Below are 21,428 nucleotides of genomic sequence, written 5' to 3' on the forward strand. Positions count from 1 at the left end.
CAAAATGTAGTCTCATACATAGACACATTAATGAACAACCTCAAAACAAATTTAGAGTTGGCTGTTAAAAACCTGCAAGCCCAGAAAGTCAAACAGAAAGTTTGGTATGATAAAAAGGCTAGAGAACGACATTTTAACCCTGGAGATGAGGTGCTGATGTTGAGGCCCATCAAGGGGAACAAACTACAATTGAACTGGGCAGGACCTTATAGGATCATTTCCAAAATGACTGATCTTAATTACATTATTGAAGGAGATGAACACCTAGGCCAGAGCATAGTTCATGTAAATGCCATCAAGCCATATTATAGAGAGGAAAAGAGTGATTTTTGCAATGAAAGCAGCTGATAAAGAAGAACATGATTTGCCATACTGGGAAGGAAGGGGTGAAATAAAGTTCAACCCAGAGGAGGTGAAGATCAGCCCTGCACTCACCCTAGAACAGCAGAGGGAACTAAAGATGTTGGTTACTAAGTATCAACAGGTCTTCTCAAGCAAGCCTGGTTTAGCCAAGGGAGTGATGCATAGAATAGATACTGGAAATGCACCCCCGCAGGCAGTAACCCCATACAGAGTAACCGGACCTTATGTGAACAAGGTGCGCAAGGAGCTAGATGAGATGCTAAAAGAAAATATTATTGTGCCATCGTGTAGCCCTTGGTCAGCTCCAATAGTTTTGGTGGACAAACCGGATGGAAGCATTAGGTTCTGTGTGGATTACAGAAAATTAAATCTAGTAACCAAACCAGATGCTTACCCCATGCCCAGACTTGACAACCTGATTGAAACCATTGGGGATTGTCGATACATTTCCTGTTTAGACTTCACTAAAGGGTTCTGGCAATGCGGATAGACCCTAGAGCTCAAGAAAAAACTGCTTTTTGTAGCCCTTTCGGCTTATTTGAGTTTCGTGTCCTCAGTTTTGGCCTTAGGAATTCCCCAGCTACATTCCAAAGGCTGATGGACAAAACTCTGCAAGGGCTCAGTGCATTTACAGTTGCCTACATTGACGATATAGGGATCTTTAGCAACACCTGGCAGGATCACCTGTGTCACCTAGAGTTAGTACTGCAGCGGTTGAAAGCAGTGGGGTTAACAGTAAAAGCAAGTAAATGTCAGCTGGGTAGCCCCGAGATGAAATATTTGGGTCATATGGTAGGGGGGGTGTAATCAAACCCCTAGAAGCAAAGGTAGAGGCAATACGTAATTGGCCTAGACCCAATACCAAGAAAAAAATTAGATCCTTTCTTGGTTTAGTGGGATACTATAGAAAATTTATCCCCAGGTTCAGCGAAATTGCAGCACCGTTGACCGAGCTGACGAGGAAAAGGAGTGATGACTGCATCCGATGGTCCAGTGACTGCGAGGCGGCGTTCGGGAAGCTGAAGGAAGCGTTAACCAACCACCCTGTGTTGCGTGCTCCAGACTTTGATAAAGAGTTCATCATCTACACCAATGCATCCAACGCCGGGGTAGGAGCCGTGCTGTGCCAGTGTGATGACAACGGAGACCAGCATCCTGTGTCCTACCTGAGCAAGAAACTTCAGAAAGGCGAGAAACACCTGTCGACCATTGAGAAAGAATGTTGGGCCATCGTGTACTCAGTCCAGAAATTAAAACCTTACATCTGGGGGAGACACTTCATTCTGTGTACAGACCACTCACCTCTGATGTGGTTAAATGAAAGCCCAAAACAGCAAGCTAATGAGGTGGGCTTTAATTTTACAGGACTATGACTTCGAGGTAGTCAAAGGGACAATGAACTGTGTTGCTGACGCCTTATCCCGAAGACCAGACGACAGATGAAAAAAATTGGACTCTTGAAATTAATACTATGTTTAATAAGTTATGAAAATTTGTGGTTATTGGAATATTGTTATGTATATATGTATGCAATTGATTATTTAAGTGTAAGTATATTTTGAATAATATAGTTATGTAAGAATGTGCCTAATATGTTAATGGTAAGTGTTGAAATGTGGGGAAAATGTAATGTTTGATTTTGTTTCCAGTTGTTTTGGGTGAAAAGCACCTTAGCTTTCCCCCACAAAACAACTTTTAAAGGGGGGAGGTATTGTTACATACAGCTATGACATCACCTGCCCGTCACTGCTGAAGCTGTGTGTCATCTGCCAATGGCTTGACAGAGGGTGGGACATAAGGGGTGGAGCTGTTGTATATAAGGGGAGTGAATGGTGTGAGTGATTCAGATAGGGTTAAGATAGGGAGATAGGGCTTGGAGATACTGAGAGATAAGAACTGTGCTACATAGTGAGGGGCTGTGAGAGTGTGTGTGTGATTGTTATATTATTATAGTGATTAAAGTATTATTTATATTCAAGTGATTTACCATTCCTTTTGTTTGTATACAATAAACCTAAGTTTTTATTTTGAAATCATACTTTGGCCTGAAGCTTTATTTGAGGGAATGGTTGGTGGCAGTGGAAACGAAGAGTGATTGAGTGTGACGTAATGGCCCCTTTGTGAGGTATAAGGTGGCTATTACAGCCATGATCTTAGTTTTTTTTTATGTTGAGCTTTAGACCATTTTTGCACTCTCCTCTTTCATCCTCATTAAGAGGTTATTTAATTCTACCTCACTTTCTGCTATCAGAGTGGTACCATCTGTATATCTGAGGTTGTTAATATTTCTGCCTCTAGACCTATCCAATTTCCCCACCCTTTCTATTGACATTAATGAGATCTGTAAAATAATGCAAGTCTTTTTCTTGATCTGAGGAGAGAGAGGATGAATAATTTGGAAGCAACTCATGGAATTATAGGATTTCTCACATTAATACCACAAAAAAACTGGCATAAGGATTTATTTCAGAATTTATTAAATTCATTACTCGTAAAAAAATTGCAGCAAATTTGAAGAAAAATATTTACAAACATTAAAAAATACAGGCCACATTCCTTGTGAAAACATGTAGCAACTTTGTGGACACATTCGAAACGTCTATATTACAGTCTCTAAGCACATATCCAACAGTAAGGCATCCCTAATGTTAAAACACTAACTGTGACAGAGGAATGACACTGATCAGCCCAAACTAGTTCCTTAAAATAAAAATTAAAAAAAAAACACTTCACAGTCATCCAAATGCAATACATGCCAGTCTCAACTCAATATTTAAAGCAATCCTCTTACTAAAGTATAGGGATGTATAAAAATGAAGAATCTATATGGTTCTTCTTCCATCAGGATTTGTGGTTTAACCATGTTCATGGTTCCCTTCTTACAGCAGTTATGCATTCCGTTCTCTAGGTATTTCATTGAGTTCCTTTATCTGGGGACAAAACAAAAGCTTTATTACTCTGCTGCTTGATGTATTCGGTTATAATAATCTGATCCTACTAAGAGAATCCAAGTAAGCTCCCATCCCTGAAACATGAATAATAGTTCTTCATCCGTCATGTAAACCAGTGGTGTCCAAACCATAGTGTCCAATATTCAACTTCCTGGACTCACATGGACCATACCAGCCTCCCAAAATGAAAGTGACTGGAACGCCATTCCTTGTTTTTGTAAAACTCTTCCCCCACTCCCCTTGAAAGAAGGCACCAGGGCAGTGGTTGCACCTTGTGACAAAGGAGAATCACTTTAGAGGCTTCCAGAACCAAGAATGGTCTTTTGCCTGTTTTTTTTTCCTCCTGTAGGCTACACTATGTCTCATTTCTGCTGAGAAGTATTTATCTGAGGCAGTATCTGGTATCTTAAGCAGCAGGGAAGAGACTTTCAGGGGGAAAAAAGAACTTCCAGTCCTACAATTTCACAGGAACTTCCCAAGCCAAATTATGGGACTGGGAACTTTCAAAACAGCAGGAGGCAGGCCAGCCCTCTTATCTCCACATTGTTTCTGTGCCATTTTTGTGTGACCTCTGAAAAGCATTCCAGGCACCTTAATGAGTCGTGAGAATTATTTGCAAATTGTAAAAGTGCATGGGTGAAAGAGAGTTTACTTACTGTAACTCTGGTTCTTCGAGTGGTCATCTGTGAATTCACACTAATGGGTTTTATCTGTGCCTGCGCAGAGTTTTCCGGAATCTTCTAGAGCTTAACACTGTTCGCTAGGACTACTACACGTGGTCCACCCATCCTGCAAGTGCCTCAGTTCCCACAAAGTCTGCCACTGTATAAAAATTTTGCCATGACAGACAGAGGGGAGGATGGGCAGGAAGTGTGAATTCACAGATGACCACTCGAAGAACCAAAGTTACAGTAAGTAACCTCTCTTTCTTCTTCATGGTCTCTGTGAATGCACACTAATGGGTGATTAGCAAGTTTACCTGTCCAGAGGAGGGACATCACAGAAGAACAGCTGACAAAACTGCTCGTCCAAATGTAGCGTCTGACTTTGCCCATAGAGCCAAATGGTAATGCAAGGCAAAGGTGGATGGTATGGACCACGTGGCACCTCTGCAGATATCAGGGATAGAAATACCCCATGTAGAATGAGTCTTAATTCCAGCAGGAAGAGGCTTGTTTCCCAATTGATATGCAAGGCATATAGTTGCCACTATCCATTTAGAGTTAGTTTGGGTGGAAACAAGAGAACATCTATGCGGTAAGTGTGTAGAAACAAACAGTCTCTTGGATTTGTGGAAAGACGCAGATCTGGAGACATAAAAAGCCAGTGCTCTCCTAATATCCAGAACGTGGAGAGCGTGTTCTAGATCAGAGGTAAGCGATGGCAAAAATGTAGTCAAGATAATGGGTTGACAAAGGTGGAAATCTAAACCCACCTTAGGGAGGAAAGACACATCAGGGTAAAGAGTGACTGTATCCAGGTGAAATTGAAGGAAGGGAGGGTCAATGTGAAGAGCAGCGATTTCTGAGGCTCTGTGAGCAGAGGTGATGGCAACGAGGAAGAGGGTCTTAAGTGTAAGAAGGTGGTCAGAAGTCATGGCCATAGGTTCAAATGGTGGTAGTGTAAGGCATTGGGGGATGGTATGCAAGGACCACTGCAGAGGGAGGTGGGGTCTAGTGGGTTGCATGTTGGAGACTCCCCTAAGAAATTGCTTTACGGTGGGATGGCGAAAGAGCACAGCAGCATCTGAGTCTCATGGTTGATGGGCTACTATGGCAGATAGACCTTGAGAGTAGAACGAGAAAGTTTTCTGTTAAAGAGATTAGTCAGGAATTGTAGGACGTCAGGGAGAGTCATAGGCATAGGAAGATGACACTGAGTTGCAAACTTAAGAAAGGTGGACCACTTATATGAATATAATTGAGTGGCCGCAGGTTTCCTGGCACTTGCTAGGAGAGAAGCTATAGTGGGCTGTACAGTGGGCGAATCCTTCATGCTGTAAGATGGAGAGTGTGAAGGTCGGGGTGAAAGGTTCGACCTTGGTTCTGGTTGAGTAGATGAGGTATGAGAGGGAGACGGATGAAGTCTGTTGAGATTGAGCGGAGCAAGGTGAACCATGGTTGTCTGGGCCACCATGGGGCGATGAGGATCACATTGGCCTGTTCCTGATGCAATTTGACAATAATGCTAAGGAGAAGGGGAATAGGAGGGAAGAGATAAATTAGGCCTGGTGTCCACAATGTCATGAGAGCATTGCCTAGGGAGCTGTGACTGATTCCTGCTCTGGAATAATAAAGAGGACATTTTGCATTTTCTGTCAATGCGAAGATGTCTATCTGAGGGTGACCCCAGAGATCAGAGAGTTGATGGAAGATGATGTTGAGGGATCACTCGTGCACTTGGTTGGTGCGTCTCATCAAGGCATCTGCCAGTTGGTTTTAGCTTGTAGAGATATGGATTGCTATTAGGAATATATGGCGTTTGAGACACCATTCTCAGATTTGCACTGTGAGGTAGAATAGCAGTAGAGAATGAGTGCCACCCTGTTTGTTGATATAGAAAAGAGCTGTGGTGTTGTCTGTTGTTATCTGAATGGCAGTACAGTGGTGCCTCGCTTAACGATTAATCCGCATACCGTTGCGGATTTTGCGATCGCTTTTGCGATCGCATTACGATGTTGCCTATGGGGAAAAATCGCTTTGCGATTTTTCCCCATAGGCAACCATTTTCCCCCATCTGACCAGCGGGAGCCTCTGAAGGACCGCTCCCGCCGCTCAGCTGGGGGAAAATGTCGGCAGTGGGCGCCGCCGCCGCTTGCAATCGCTAGCATGACTGGGATGGGCGGCGCGGGTCAGCTCGCCGCTTGGATCTGCCCCGCGCTGCCTATCCCAGTCATGCTAGCATGACTGGGATAGGCGGCGCGGGTTGGCTCCCGGCGGCTGGGGCAGGGTAGGGGGGTCCGGACAACCCCCCAACCCTGCCGCCGCCGCCGCTTGGATCCGCCCCGCGCTCAGCTGAGCACGGGGCGGATCCAAGCCCAGGATGGGTAGAAACGCCGGCCGGCTCTTGCGAAAGAGGGAGGTGGAGGTCCCCGCTCTCCTTAGCAAGAGCCGACCGGCGTTTCTACCCAGCTGGGCAGCGGGCTCTTGCAGAGGAGGGAGGTGGCTCCCTCCTTGCAAGAGCCCGCCTCCCAGCTGGGTAGAAAGGCTCTTGCTAAGGAGAGCAAGGACCTCCACCTCCCTCCTTAGCAAGAGCCGACCGGCGTTTCTACCCAGCTGGGCAGCGGGCTCTTGCAGAGGAGGGAGGTGGCTCCCTCCTTGCAAGAGCCCGCCTCCCAGCTGGGTAGAAAGGCTCTTGCTAAGGAGAGCAAGGACCTCCACCTCCCTCCTTAGCAAGAGCCGACCGGCGTTTCTACCCAGCTGGGCAGCAGGCTCTTGCAGAGGAGGGAGGTGGCTCCCTCCTTGCAAGAGCCCGCCTCCCAGCTGATCGGCGGTTCCAAAATGGCCGCCAGTTTCGCGCCCCACTTACCGAGGGCGCGAAAATGGCGGCGGTATGGAGGAACTTCGCTGAACGGTGAGTACGGAAGCCATTGGAACGCATTAAACTAAGTTTAATGCGTTCCAATGGCTTTTTGCTTTCTGTTTAACGAAGTTTTCACATAGCGAAGGTTAATCCGGAACGGATTAACCTCGCTATGCGAGGCACCACTGTACCAGTGATGAGTGGTTCGAAGGCACAAAGAGCCTTGAAAATGGCTAGCAGTTCTAGGTTGTTTATATGCAGGTGCTTTTCTGAGGGAGACCTGAGGGCGTGAATGTGGACACCGTTGCAATGAGCTCTCCAACCTGTTGGGTTTGCATCCGTGGTTATTTGCATGGTGAGTTGAAGTGATGTGAAAGGTCTGCCAATGAAGAGATTGTGTGGTGTGCTCCACCATTCTAGCTGGGCTGCTAGTTACTCTCAGTAACATCGTGGGAAAGTCTGATATTCGGTTGAAGAGGGAGAGATACCACACCTGCAAAGAGCACATTTTTAGGTATGTGTACTGAATCACTGATGTTGTCGATGCCATGAGTCCGAGTAGTAGTTGGGCATGGTGTGTGGTGACCAAAGCGTGGGGACGGAATTGCTGAATCACACTGTACAGTTTCATAGCCCGTTCTTGGGGAAGAAAGGCTCTCGCTGATCGAGAATTTAGAATTGCCCTGATGTAGTTCATCCATTGTGAAAGAATGAGTGTAGATTTGGTTCGATTGACCTTTAGGCCCAGATTCTCTAGGAGGGAAAGAGTAAAGTCTATGTTGTGCAGAGCTTGAAGATGGGAGGGGTCTATGAGTAACCAGCCGTCTATGTAAGGGAAGATGGAAATCCCTGATGTGCTAAGATAGGCTGCCACGGGAGCCATGCACTTTGTGAAAACACTAGGAGCGGTAGAAAGTCTGAATGGGAGGGCTTTGAATTTGTAAATGGTATTTCCTAGTGAGAATCTGTGAAATTTTCTGTGATCATGACAAATATTGATGTGAAAATAAGCATCTGTTAGGTCTATTACGGCGAACCAGTCACCTTGCTGAAGGAGTGATAGGATGTGTTCTAAGGTTACCATGCGGAAGCGGTGCTGGAAAATGTGATAATTGAGATCTCGCAGGTCGAGGATAGAGCGAAGGCCTCCGTCTTTTTTGTACTGTGAAGTACCTTGAGAAAAAAATTCGGTCGTCGCCTGATGGAAAGACCAGTGATATAGCATCTCCTGAAAAGAGGGATTGGACCTCCAGCTCCAGGATGTGAGACGGTGCGGTAAGAACAGTTCTTGATGGTGGGAGGGTGGCAAATTCTATGGCATAACCTGTGGCAATGACGGTGAGTACCCATTTGTCTCTGGTGATGGTCACCCACAATGTGAAATGAGGTGCTTGGTGAGTCAAATAAGTATGAGGGGAATGAAGAATAGAGAACTGCCCTGGATAAGAGTCAAAATTTTTGCTTTGGTTTCTTGTCAGGTCTACGAAAGGACTGACGTGGACGTTGGCACAGATTGTTCTGGCAAGGCTGGAAGGATGAGGCAGACTGAGGTAAGTATCTCTGTCAACAAATGGTTTGTATTGTTGGTAGGGATATGGTCGACACCATTGATAGCGTTGTGGTTTGTAGTAGAATTGTGTATTAAGAGATCTTGCAGTTTTTCTCATTTTCTGCAGGTTGTCAAGAATTTCATTAGTCTTGGTATTGAAGAGGCTGACCCCATCAAAGGGTAGGTCCTTAGTTTTAGCAGGCAGTTTAGCCTTGGATATGAACTTTTCTGAGGAGGCCACAGAAACGTCCGGAGACAGTAATGGAGGTGGTGGCGGCTGTATGGATTCCATATTCAGTGAAGGATGAAGAGAATGTTCCCACAAGAACAAAGATGCTGCTGTCTTAATTTAAAAGCCTGTTTAGTAAACTTCTTGCAAAAAGTGCAAGAAGCTGGCTGATGGGCTTCACTGAGGCAGAAGAGACAAGAGTCGTGACCGTCAATCAGAAGAATTTTAGTGAGGCATGAAGTGCACCTTTTGAAAGGCACAGAAGATGCCATAAACTATGAAAAAGGGATAAGAAGAGTGCAAACGGGAAGGGGGGGCAGTGAAGAGGAGAAAAAAGCACAAAGTCTCTCACAAATTCCTTTTGAATGCAATAGCGAACGGACCTCATTGAAGAGAAGAAAGCTCAGTGGCAGCAAAAAGGAACTGAGGCATCTGCCAGAATGGGCAGACCAAGTGTACTGGGGGGGGCGGTCCTAGTGAATAGTGTTAAGCTCTAGAAGATTCCGGAAACCTCTGCGTAGGCACAGATAAAGCCTATTAGTGTGCATTCAGAGACCATGAAGAAGAATGAGTTCTGACATAGTTTGCCGGGGGGGGGGCTACCCCACTGTGACACAGCAATTCTTTTTCTCTGAAAGCCCTATCTCAATTTAGCAATTTGCCATATGCATTTAATTAAGAACATGACACCAGTTTATCTGGACTGTCAAATTTACTAGCATGTTTGCTTGTATTTACAGCAGAGGTTCATTCTGCTTTACACTGAGGTTATAGTTAGGAAACTAGATTTTTGTCAGATACTCCAGAAGAACTCTGCCTGGAATCCTGTTATGATAGAAAATCCTTTCTCCACAATGATTTATTTTATAACAGTATATCCAGTTTTGAGACTGCCCACAGTTGTAAAGCCCTTGCAAAGTTACAAGTAAGTTTTATTCAGCATTTCATTCTTCTCTTAATTGACACATGAAGAGACTACATACTCATAGCTGTAACCTTTTAAAAAATTCTACAGTTGAAAAAGCTATTCTGTAGACTACCTTGTAGTCCAGGTCTTAGGATCCATAGAAAACAAACAAAAACAAAGCAGTACTTTTGGAATGAAGGATATGTGTTAGTCTGTAAGCAGCTATGATGTCAAAACATGATACTCCTCTCAAACACATTGGCCATATTTGTTACAAACATTACCCATGAACCTTCCAAGAGCACATTATGTAGCCTGTAAGCGCTGGATGCTGCAGATCTTGAGAAGCATTAATGATTCTATCCAAGTTGTTTAATTCTGTTATTAACTGTTAACAAGCCTTTATAAAACCTTTATTTAAGTGCTACTTTAAGGGACAATTAAAAAAGAATACTTACCTCAGCTTTTTCGTATTTGCCTCTCTTTCTTCTGGTAAAGATCTGCAGTAAAAAAACAACACATCAGACTAGGTCTTTTCAAACCTTCAGACAATTTGAGATTCCACAAATGACATCAATACACTACAATGACTACTCTGTGCCATTCACTAAAATTGGTTGGTGGTAAACCCTCTTGCAAACAGCTCCACATTTGCCAGACAACAATAAAGAGGCACAAGAGCACTGAGTCATTAATTCCTTGAGTCATAACAAGGCAGATCATTGCTGGATGGTGTGTAGTTCAGCAGAGAAGCATGTCCTTCATGTGCAGAAGATGCTACATTTAAGCCTGGCCTCACCAGGGAGGACTAGGAAAAGACCAAGAGCTGCTGCCTGTTTGTGTAGCACTATTTATTTATTTATTATTAATTTATTGGACTTATATACAGCGCTACAAGCACTCTCCGGGTGGTTTACAATTTTTTAATTATACAGGCTATACATTGCCCCCCCCAGCAAGCTGGGTACTCATTTTACCGACCTCGGAAGGATGGAAGGCTGAGTCAACCTTGAGCTGGCTACCTGGGATTTGAACCCCAGGTCGTGAGCACAGTTTTAGCTGCAGTACAGCGTTTTAACCACTGCGCCACGAGGCTCTGAACTACTGAACTTATTAAATAAATCATGTGATAAAGAAGCATCCTATGTTCTTGCCGTATTTTGGGCCAAAGTAAAAAACCTGGCCTTGACATCCACCTTCCAATGCAACTGCTATCACAGCAATATCTAGTTCTGAAACACTGGGTCATAAATATGACCACCAACAAACTGACACAGCTGCCTGAGTAAACAAGTCATTTAAGATTGAACAGACACAGAACGTATCATTCCATTAACTTAATTCAGCTTATAGTTAGCCTGAAGGTCCAATACTTATGCTTTATGAAAAGGATCACCTGGCAGTGACCCTAATATCCATGCAGAACCCACCTGTATACCTAGTTTTACTGTATGTACTGGAACATTTCTCTTGTACTGTTTTGATGTTACTACTGTTGCCAACTTATTTTATTTTAAATATCATTTGCCCTGGAAATTGGGTATTCTTCACTTGGAGAATTGAATTAATAATGTAAGTAAACAGAGAAAAACATACCAGTACAAGAATACCAGCAACTATTGCCAGGACTACAACCACAATGACAGCAATAACTCCAGCAGTCAAATGTTTCATTGAGAACTCTGGTGCTTTCTCATCAACATAGTAGATTATAGGATCTCTAAGCTGAAGAGGTTCACTTCCAATATTAATGTCAAGCTTGTCTTTTACAATCAGGGGGTCCTCTTTGACCTAAAACAGCAAAAACACAAATCAATTACTTTTCTACAGATGTACGCCCAATTAAAAAAAAATACTGAAATGTAGCACTGAATTTAAATGAGCCATTCCATTCCAACTTGTTCTAAAGACTAGCATACTTACATCTTTTTCAAAGTAGTACGCTACATCAGCTATATCCACATCTGTATCAGACTTCTCTGTAGCATTTTGTTTCAGATCAATAATAATGGCTGGGTTTTCGTACTGGAAGAACAAGATTAATTAACATCACATAATGTCATTAAATTCTGGTTTACTTTTTTATGATTTTAGAAAACTTAATGAGTTTACCTGGAATACTTTAAAATTTGGTACCAACAATTTATATATTTTAGTAATTTTGTTAAAATACAATAAAACATTAATTTAGCTATCAAAGCAATCTGATAACATTAAAGATGGGAAAACTTATCTTTTGGAATACAGTTCCCAGTTCCCAAAATACCAATAGGGTCAAGGTGCTAATCATCATAGACACAGAATTTTATTAGACTTTGGCTTTGCCTTTTCGGTCTTGGCTTTGGGTACTGTACTAGTGGCTGAGTTCAGGTGCCAAACTTTCATTTCGCAAATGAAGTCAAAACACCAGAGTGAACTCTATTTGGGGTATTCTATTACATGTGGAAGTTTGATTAGAATCTACAAGTAATAGTCCAAGAAATTTAGAATAGCCTTCCTTGGCAAACTTAGATGGTTGTACCCTGAACTTTCTTTAAACTGGTTTTCAGTAATTGATTATTTCATTGTTGTTTTCTGTTGTTAAGAGACTTTCAAATTATGGTACCCTTAACAGGCTTTCCAAGATAGGTGATATGTCCAAAGAGTGATTTACCATTGCCAGTCCCCGGGGCCAAATCGGGATTTGAAGCTAAGTTTCCTGAAATCTAGCTGGACATTTTGTGGGCTCAATTGTTACATTAGACTGTTTTTATTTCAGCTGTATTTTTTCATAGGCTAAATTGGTATTCAATTAAACTGGTATAAATTACAGTATTTTTAATAAGTGGATCTTGATATCATAACATTAAATATTTAAACCATATTCCTTCTCTGGATTTCACACCTGAAAAAGTTAAATGCCAGTGTTCAGAACAATCTTTAAAAAAAGAGTACCGTAATTATCATGAAATTGACTATAAAAATACACAACAGCCATCAGAAACCACAAGAATTGCTAATCATACCGTAACAAATATGTGGTTCTCATTCAAACTGTAACGCTTGAAGAATGCATTTTTGATTGCCCTGAAAATTAAAAGATATAAATAAGATAAACACAAAATTATGTTAACATTTTATCAAGTGGTTCAGTACTGAAACACAAGTTACCTTCAATCACTATGTTCTGTACCTTTATGTAAACTAAAGGACACATGTCTTTTTAAATAACTTTAACTGGTTCCATAAATGTAAGAGTGGGTGGTATATTTTAGGTAAAAGTTCCCCTTGACATTTAGTCCAGTTGTGTCTGACTAGGGGGCAGTGCTCATCCCTGTTTCCAAGCCAAAGAGCCAGCGTTTGTCTGTAGACAGTTTCCATGGTTACGTGACCAGCACAACTAGACATGGAATGCTGTTATCTTCCCACTGTTGTGGTACCTATTTATCTACTCGCATTTGCATGCTTTCAAACTGCTAGGTTGGCAGGAGCTGGGACAAGCGATGGGAGCTCCCTCCGTGGATTTGATCTTACACGACTGCTGGTCTTCTGAGCTTGCAGCATAGAGGCTTCTGCAATTTATCTCGCAGCAGCACCACATCCCTCATCTTTTGTATATTTTACTGAACTGCTAAAAAAATAATCAAACCAATTGGTTCTGTGACATAAGCTCCCAAACCTGAAATTGTATTTATAAACTTTCCTACAGTTGGCAGCAGCGATAGGACCTGAGCTAATTTAATCAGCTGTCCCATCCAAATTTGAGGAATGTTAACTGAAACTGCACAAGTTTCCATAAAGCATGAAAAGAGTCTTGTAGTATAGAAAACACTAATCAATTTCAATTTGCATAAACTTTTAGAGGACTGCAGCCCATTTCATCAGTCTATCTTGGAAATGAGACTGCAAAACTTATACAATCAATCATAAGGATGTTATACCTTTCCAAGTTGACTTTATTAAAAGGAGCATCTCTTTCAGCATGTTTCATTTGCAGAATAATCCAGCTGAAAAACAAAGTCACAAAATATTAGTCTTAAAAACAGTCTAACAATTTTTTCATTATTCCAAGCTTTAAAATAGTACTCTCACCACACACACTACACACATGCATATAGATTATATAGACGTGTGTGTGTGCAGAGAGAGATTTGTTATGTTGATACATCTTATGTAGTTGATGTTTTCATTGAAGCCATTTTGCTGTTTCATTATCCATCTCGTCTGACCATTCCTGATGGATAAATTTCTTAAGAGTAAAATATTAGATATTATTTACCACAAGTGTTCTAAAAACAATGAATTGGCTACAGTACCATCCAGGTCATTGAAAGAAAGCAGTTTTTGGCAATCTCCTATTCCATTTTGCTTTCTGATCCTTACACAAGACATATGAAAATAATAAATTCTGACAATACTGCATAACTTTCGAAAATATTATGTATTGATTTTATATGTGTCTTGCTATGCTTAGAGCTAAATAATGCTTTTTATTTTATATATTCTCCTTATGTGAACTTTGATATTTCTTCATGCATTTATAAGATGGCATTTACAACTTTTGAAGTTTATAATGTTTTAGTTTTTAAAGTGATATATTCTAGATGTATTCTCTGCTCTTTTGGGTGATATGCTCCTGTATTTTACAATGTAAAACTTTCCTTTTAGTATTTTTTTGTGCTTTTGAACTTAATTTTGTAATTAAGCATATACTCATAGCTCGAGTTCTACTTTCATGTATTTAAGCAATTGTACCAACAGCTTTGTTAATTTGTTGTTCACGGCTATAAAAATTTATTTCAAAGCAACACACCTGTGACTTCTGAAAGTTCCATGTTTTTAATACTTTTGGATTTCATATTATGCTTATGGAATTTAGAAGCATTGGAGATAAATAAACATTGGAAAAATACAAGTTTAAAGTTGCTGGAACTATTGCAACAAAGAAAACACACTGATTGTCTGATTCATTATGGTATTAACCCTTCACTGGGATATTTATTTATTTATTTATTTATTTTATTTATACCCCGCCCATCTGGTCATGCGACCACTGTAGGAAGCTTCCAGATACATAAATAAAAACATACAAATATACACAAAAATTGTAACATCTGCTAAAAAAATTTATAGAGTGTCAGCTATGACAAACTAGGAAAGATTTGTCAGCTCTAAACAAAATATAGGTTTCTGTGATTTACCCTGTAGATCTGCCTTTAGTTTGGCTTGCAAGGGAGATCATGAAGAGAGCTTCCCAGTGAGATATGACAAAAGCTTCCTTTATTGAGTATTTTATCTCATAGTTGGTCTTACTCTTTTCCTGCTTCATTTAGTAAAACAGTGCACAGAAAAATGCTATTTGAAAAGACATGAAGTTTCATATTACTTACCTTGTTCTTACTACTTCACTGCACATAAGGTTTTCATCACCCTTTTCAGTTCTTCGTACTCCAGCACTGTTCACACACCAGCAAGTGCTTGTCCCATTGCACTGTTTAGCTTTGAAATTACCATCCCTATCACATTCTGGGTTATAAATGCCATCGTTATCTACATATGCAGTTTCTGGTTTTTTCCAGCTTCTACCACTCCTTCTAGTCATCTCAGCTTTCATCAGCACGCATTTTGATGTCACTAAAAATAAGAAAGAATCATCTTCAAAGTTACTACATTATTTCTATGTCAAGCTAATTTTTGTTACAAAGCAGCAAAACATTTCCACCTAATATTTAAAACCTGAAGCAATCTATTGAGGCATTCTTATGATTTTGTACTTACATGTTGAACAGTTCACTGTGGCATCTGATCCGTAAGATTTGCATTGACAAGTGTTGCCATATGGAACACAATCCATTATCCATCTATTCTTGTCACAAGTACAAGTATCTGTAACATTCAAGCCCATCAGTCAGGATCAATTCTAAAAAAGTTTTCAATTCATCCAAGAAATCAGAAACAATTCCCTTATGAATCAATTAACAATTCTAAAGAACTTTAAATACAGTATCTGGTTTATTTAAATCGGTTCTTTAATGTGTACTGCTGAAATACTTTGTATCATTAAAAATGTCCTGTATGATTTCAACCCCTTTTAATGTTTAAGGTCCCGTACCAATTTTAGAACCAATTTTATGGCTTCCATAGGCTCCTATATAGATTATTTAAATTAATCTTTCTTTCTCCCTTGATAGTCTAGTTCGTTATGTGTTGTTAAGTCAAAATTAATTTATAGCTACCTTAATAGGGATTTCAAAGTGACTGAGAGATTTAAGAAGTGGTTTTACCAGTTCCACTTCCCGAGTGAATTTCCACTGACAAGTGGGGATTTAAATCCTGGTCTCCAGAGTTCTAGTCTGTCACTCTTTACTATACATGGTACCTATTAAATTTAGTAGATGCTATTAGAAAAACTAGTGCTTCTCAAACTGGTTTTGCTTATTTAAAAGCAATATATTAAGATAAGAAATAGTAGACTTGATCATCCTCTTTACCAACTATGATTGAACTTAATCCTGGACTTTTTTTCGTCTTGACCTGATATGTTGAAAATTATTAGACATTCTACTAAAATCTCCAAGATTGTTTTCAATATCTTCCTTGAGAGATACTAATCTCATTAGAATGGCAACTCTAGCTACAGTCTGTGTGCAGCTCTGTAAACAACACCAACTCTTAATTTTCACTCTAAAAATACACTTACTGTATGCTAGAAGTGTCACTTAGAGCAGAGGTCCCCAACCGCTGGTCCATGGCCTGAGCCCAACCAGACTGTGGAGAAAGACCTCCCCCCACCCCCCCACACACTCCCCCCCACAGCCTGTTTGGGCCTGCGTGCGAGAACGCACACACGAGCGCCACCATTTGTGCATGCACACAAGCATGCACACCCGCACACATGCCACCATTTGCGCATGTGCACAAGTCCCTGCCTGTCTGAGCGCCACTCTTCGTGCATGCGCACATGCGCCTTCGTGCATGCGCATGAGCGCAGGGGGGTGTCCCGTCTTCCCCAGCCGGTCCAAGGGTCTAAAAAGGTTGGGGACCACTGACTTAGAGGATAACTTGACATGGAGTACATCTGGGCAATGAAATTGTGAAATATATAGCAGCAAATAGCAATGTATTTTGGGGAGAGAATCAAACAATTAGATAGTCAAAGCACTGATTTACAGTTATTTAAATCACAATTTGAAATGCACCTGGTTTATGATTATTATAATTATATTACCAAAATGTTCACATCTTTGAGCTGCAGCTAAAAGAGGGTTTCTCCTTTAATAATTACATTTTTGCAATTATGAATGACATAACATTTTTATATTAATGCATCACTTTCAGTTATGCACCCAGGGAATAATCTGAAAATCATTTTATGCAGGCAGACATGATCAGTCCACACTTTAGGATGGTACCTCAGTTGCATACTTAATCTTGAATTATAGCAACTGATCCCCCTTAATACCGGTCATATCTACAGTATTTGGAACTGAGATTACCAAGGCACACTTGTACTGTACTTATATTCTTCATGAGAAGATATGGACAACTAGCAATCCTAACCATTACTCATATTAAGCCACCTCAGTGTCTGGAGATGCTCTACTGGTTTTTTGTATTAAAGCCATGTTAAAGAAATCTACTGTGAAATACTCTCACAGCCTTTGTTTGACAACACATCTCTATTTATATGTTTCTGTTTTTGCCTGGTTACACAGTAGAACTTCAATTCATCACATATTGCAAACAGACCATTCCTGAAAGCACTGCTCCCTTATCTGGATCACTGTGACCTCATAATCTCTCATACTCTTATTTACTTATTTATTTATATATGTTTATCCATAAAAAGGACCCAAGGCAGCTTACACCATTAAAACATAGTATTTAATTATAGGTTAAAACTAACACATTAAATTGTTACTGGAACTGGATCGGCAGCCATTGGAGCTGCTGTAACAGGAAGGTTATGTGATCCCTATAACCAGTCCCAATTAACAATCTGGTTGTAGTGTTTTGCACCTGTTGATGTTTTTGAGCACTTTCCAAAGGCAAACCCACACAGATTGCATTACAGTAATCCAGCCGGATGTAACCAAGGTATGTGTCAACATGGCCAATCACACCCTTCCAGGATTAGGTGCAGTTGGCCCACTAGTTTTAAATGCATATGTACTCCTGGCCACTGCTGAAACCTGGGCATTCAGGCTTTTGGCCCTAGAAGTACTACGACACATCCTTGGATTATATACAGTACCTCATGAAATATGATGGTGGAGTAGTCTTAACATCCCAGCCTTTAATGACACACCTAGAATATTTTACAGGGGTTGGGGCTAATCATCCTCCTTTAGAAAAAGACTTAAAAATCAAAACATATGTTTCATAGCAGAGGGGGCATCTCTTATGTTTGTCTATCTTCTAACAAGCAAAGATGGTTGTTATCTTGGAACGTCATGCAATTTACACATCAAGCATGTACAAACCCTTGCAACACTTTCTCCTGCACTATTAACTTCATAGAATCATTGAGTAATTGTGTTAGAAGGGGCCTATAAGGCCATTGAATCAAACTCCCTTCTCAATACAAGAATCAAAATCAAAGTACATTTGAAAGTTAGTTGTCCAATTTTCTCTTGAATGCCTCAAACATTTAAGCGCTCATCACCTCCAAAGATAACTGGTTCCACGGTTGTACTGCTTTGTTAGGAAGTTTTCCTGATATTCATCTGAAATCTGGCTTTCTGTAATCTGAGCCCATTATTATGTGTCTTGCACTCTGGGATGATGGAGAACAGCTGTCCCTCCTTTGTATGACTATCTTTCAAGTATTTGAAGAGTTTTATCATATTTCCCCTCAATTTTCTTTTCTCAAGGCTAAACCTGTCCAGTTCTTTCAGTCTTTCCTTATAGGATTTGACTTCCAGTTCCTTGATCATCTGCCCTTCTCTAAATTTGTTCCATTTTATTGGCATCCTTCTTAAAGCATGGTGTCCAGTGTTCAAGATGAGGCCTAATCAGTGGCCCCACTAGTTGATGAGGCCCCAAATAGAAGGGGACTTCAGAGTTATGGGAACAATTGCCACCTCCTTGCTAAGATCTCCTCTGCATATTGAGTTCATGTGAACATTAGTGTAAAGAGTCTTCTGAAATCCAAGAAACCTTTTTTCGCCACAGTACAAGTACAGAAGGAAAACAACTCAAATAATCAGGCTATCTTCACTCAATTTCAGGTTTTAGGCATATCTTTTAAGCAGCGTTTATTTGTGAAAGAATGGCAGTTCCTCTTTTTAGATTATGTCTGTCCACAACAGACAAAAACCAGACAAACAAGTAGACTTACTACAGCTACCACTTCACATCATGGTTTCCTCTCAAAAGTTTGAGAAAAATTATGTACTGAATGGAAGAAAACACTAACTGGAAACATAAATCAAAATGCATCAATCAGAGCTGCCACTTGATGATGACGATCTTAGCCAATTAGCAGTTTTAGTCAAACATATGTTAATCTATCAACCTAGCACACTGTAATATCAAAAATACACAGTTTAAAAAAAAACAGCTTTCTTAAGGAAGGAAAACTGAGGCCACAGCAAGCATGGTTTTCATTTTTCATACTTTGATTTAAAAATTAATAAGAGCCAATTCTGGTAAAAGGCACATGAAATTCACTCAGAAGCACTCCTATTTCACCAAGAATTGCAGCACACAGGTTAAGTCCCTGGCCATTTTCACAACAGATACACTGTTCATCAAGCACAGATCCAAGCTGCTGTCAGGTACACCTACCACTATGGCTGCAAGGAAATAGCTGAGCGCATCTCTCCACAGCATTACTGAGTCACCCGCCCACCAGGAAATGGGATCAAACCCTGGAGGCATTTAAGAGAGCCTATGAAGCAAGCTTCTTTTTTCAAAGTGAGAGGCCTCTGGGACAAGCCTGATTTTTCTGAAGACAGAAAAAATCAATGGCGAATAATCTTCTTCAGTGGCATGCTTTTTATCACATAGATGGGCAACCTCAGCTTAACTGGAAAACCTTCAGCAAAGGAAAAGTTTAGCCTTTTGACTAAAGGTATTCTCTATTCCCCAGCTCTCGCTTGCTGGGGAAGAGAGAAAAGAGGATGTCCAAACTCTTTGTTTCTAGACCAGAGGTCCCCAACCCCCGCTCCGTGGCCTGAGCCGGACTGGGCCGCAGAGACAGACCTCCCGCCCCACCACCCACCCAGCACAGCTGATTCACACATATGTGCGCTCCAGCACGTCCGTGTGAGCACCGCCCCGCCGTCCCACTGTTTGTGCATGTGCATGAGCGCAGGGGGTGCCCCCTTCCCCAGCCCGTTTGTGCATGTGCATGAGCGCAGGGGGTGCCCCCCTTCCCCAGCCGGTCTGCAGGGTGAAAAAGGTTGGGGATCCCTGCTCTACACCACAGTAGGTTTTGGTCCCACCAGCAGCCCAGGATAAAAGGTCTCTTCTTCTCTTTAGCTTATCTGACATAAGGTGGTAGTGAAAGAAACACTGAATCAAACAGTTTTCCTTCCTCCCTAAGACTACAGTACAGTACCTACTTAGGGTACCTCTTTTCCTAAGAGACACAGTGGGGAACTGAACTCACAAGACGTTATCCAGCTACCTTGTTTCTTTATTTACAATATACATAATAGATTCCAGTTGTCTCCTGAGTGAACACCATACAGTAAGGGATAAAGACAGCCCTTGAATCGCTGATCTTATCAGATTTCATTTTGCTTTGCAGGACTCCTATGATAAAGGTTCTTGTGATCAATCCTGTATAGTATGTTAGCGGTCAAAAAAAAAAAGATTTTGCCAGCCCATATTGCTCTTAGTCCTAGGTTCTCAGCCACTTGAAAAAAAATCATAAATCTTGGCATATAATGTCTGAACACACCCAAATTGCACGTAGGGCCTAGGACAAGCAGGTGTTCCCTCTTTGTCCACCTGCGGCCAGGACTGAAACAAGCCGTTGGCACCTTAGCTTTGTACAAGTCCTAATTTTAAATGTTGAGGAGAAGCTGAAAAAGTTTATTTGAGGGCTAAAGGTTTTTAGTCCTGGGTGGCGAAATGCTGGAGGAAATCGTGAGGACGAGGAGGAAAGGCAATGGCTTCCACGGATGGGTGTTGGTTTGTTTGCCTCTCCCCACACACCTCGAGGGGGACTCGCTCGGCTCTTCAGGGCGTCGCCTCTACCAGGCCTCACGCGAACAGGAACCTCGACGAGCCAAGACTTCCACCAACATTTCCCCGACCCTGCCCCGGACTTTGAAGGCAAACCAGCCCTAAACTTGGGGCAGAACACCTCGGCCCGTGTGAAATGCAACCCCGTCCATACCCTTCCTCAGCCCGAGCGCCTTCCAGCCCCGAGGGCGGCGCCATTTTGTGGCGAAGGGCCACCGTCGGGCCTCCCTTCGAAGTGGGCTCTCGAGGCCCCGAAGCCCCTCAAAGGCGACACACACGGAAAAGAGGCTGGGGAGGGGGGGAAGAGAGAGAGAAGAAGAAAGGGCGGGAACAAAAAAAAGTCTTCCCCCCTCAGGCCTACGTACCTTGGGAGTACACTAGAGCGGCGAGCACCACCAGCGCCGTCAGCAGCAAGGCAGCCCCACGGGGTAGCTCCATGGCGGGAGAGTGGAAGCAGCAGGTAAGCAAAGGCAGGTGGGTTAGCGAAAACGAAGAGGCGCTCCGTCGAGGTATCTCTCTTCCTCACGTCTCCGCGGCGCCCTTTCCTCCTCCTCTTCTGCACAGCGGCTCAACCGGTTCCGCAGGTAAACCACCCTCTCGCAGGTGGCCGCGCCCTCCTTCTCGGATTACACCGCCCCCCCTTCGGCCCTCTCCCTCCGCACCTGCCCAGGCTCCGGCTCCGGCTTCCTCCTCCTCAGGCGGAGAACAAATGGCGCGCCTCTCGGCCGCCCA

At 42.0% G+C, this 21,428-nt stretch overlaps 1 protein-coding gene across 1 annotated transcript; it reads right to left on the reverse strand.

The window, feature by feature from the left end:
- Positions 1-2,809: 2,809 nt before the first annotated feature.
- On the reverse strand, positions 2,810-21,387 carry EPCAM (epithelial cell adhesion molecule). The gene is made up of 9 exons (XM_020794739.3): positions 21,062-21,387; positions 15,279-15,386; positions 14,891-15,134; positions 13,442-13,507; positions 12,527-12,587; positions 11,445-11,546; positions 11,118-11,312; positions 9,980-10,021; positions 2,810-3,293 (listed from the first exon to the last, which is right to left on the reverse strand). Exons 1-9 carry the CDS (start codon positions 21,132-21,134, stop codon positions 3,252-3,254), a joined length of 933 nt encoding a protein of 310 aa, XP_020650398.1. The 5' UTR covers positions 21,135-21,387; the 3' UTR covers positions 2,810-3,251.
- Between the last annotated feature and the right edge of the window lie 41 nt (positions 21,388-21,428).

Source organism: Pogona vitticeps, chromosome 1, assembly GCF_051106095.1.
Source record: "Pogona vitticeps strain Pit_001003342236 chromosome 1, PviZW2.1, whole genome shotgun sequence".
In the NCBI taxonomy this organism is placed as follows: Eukaryota; Metazoa; Chordata; class Lepidosauria; order Squamata; family Agamidae; genus Pogona; species Pogona vitticeps.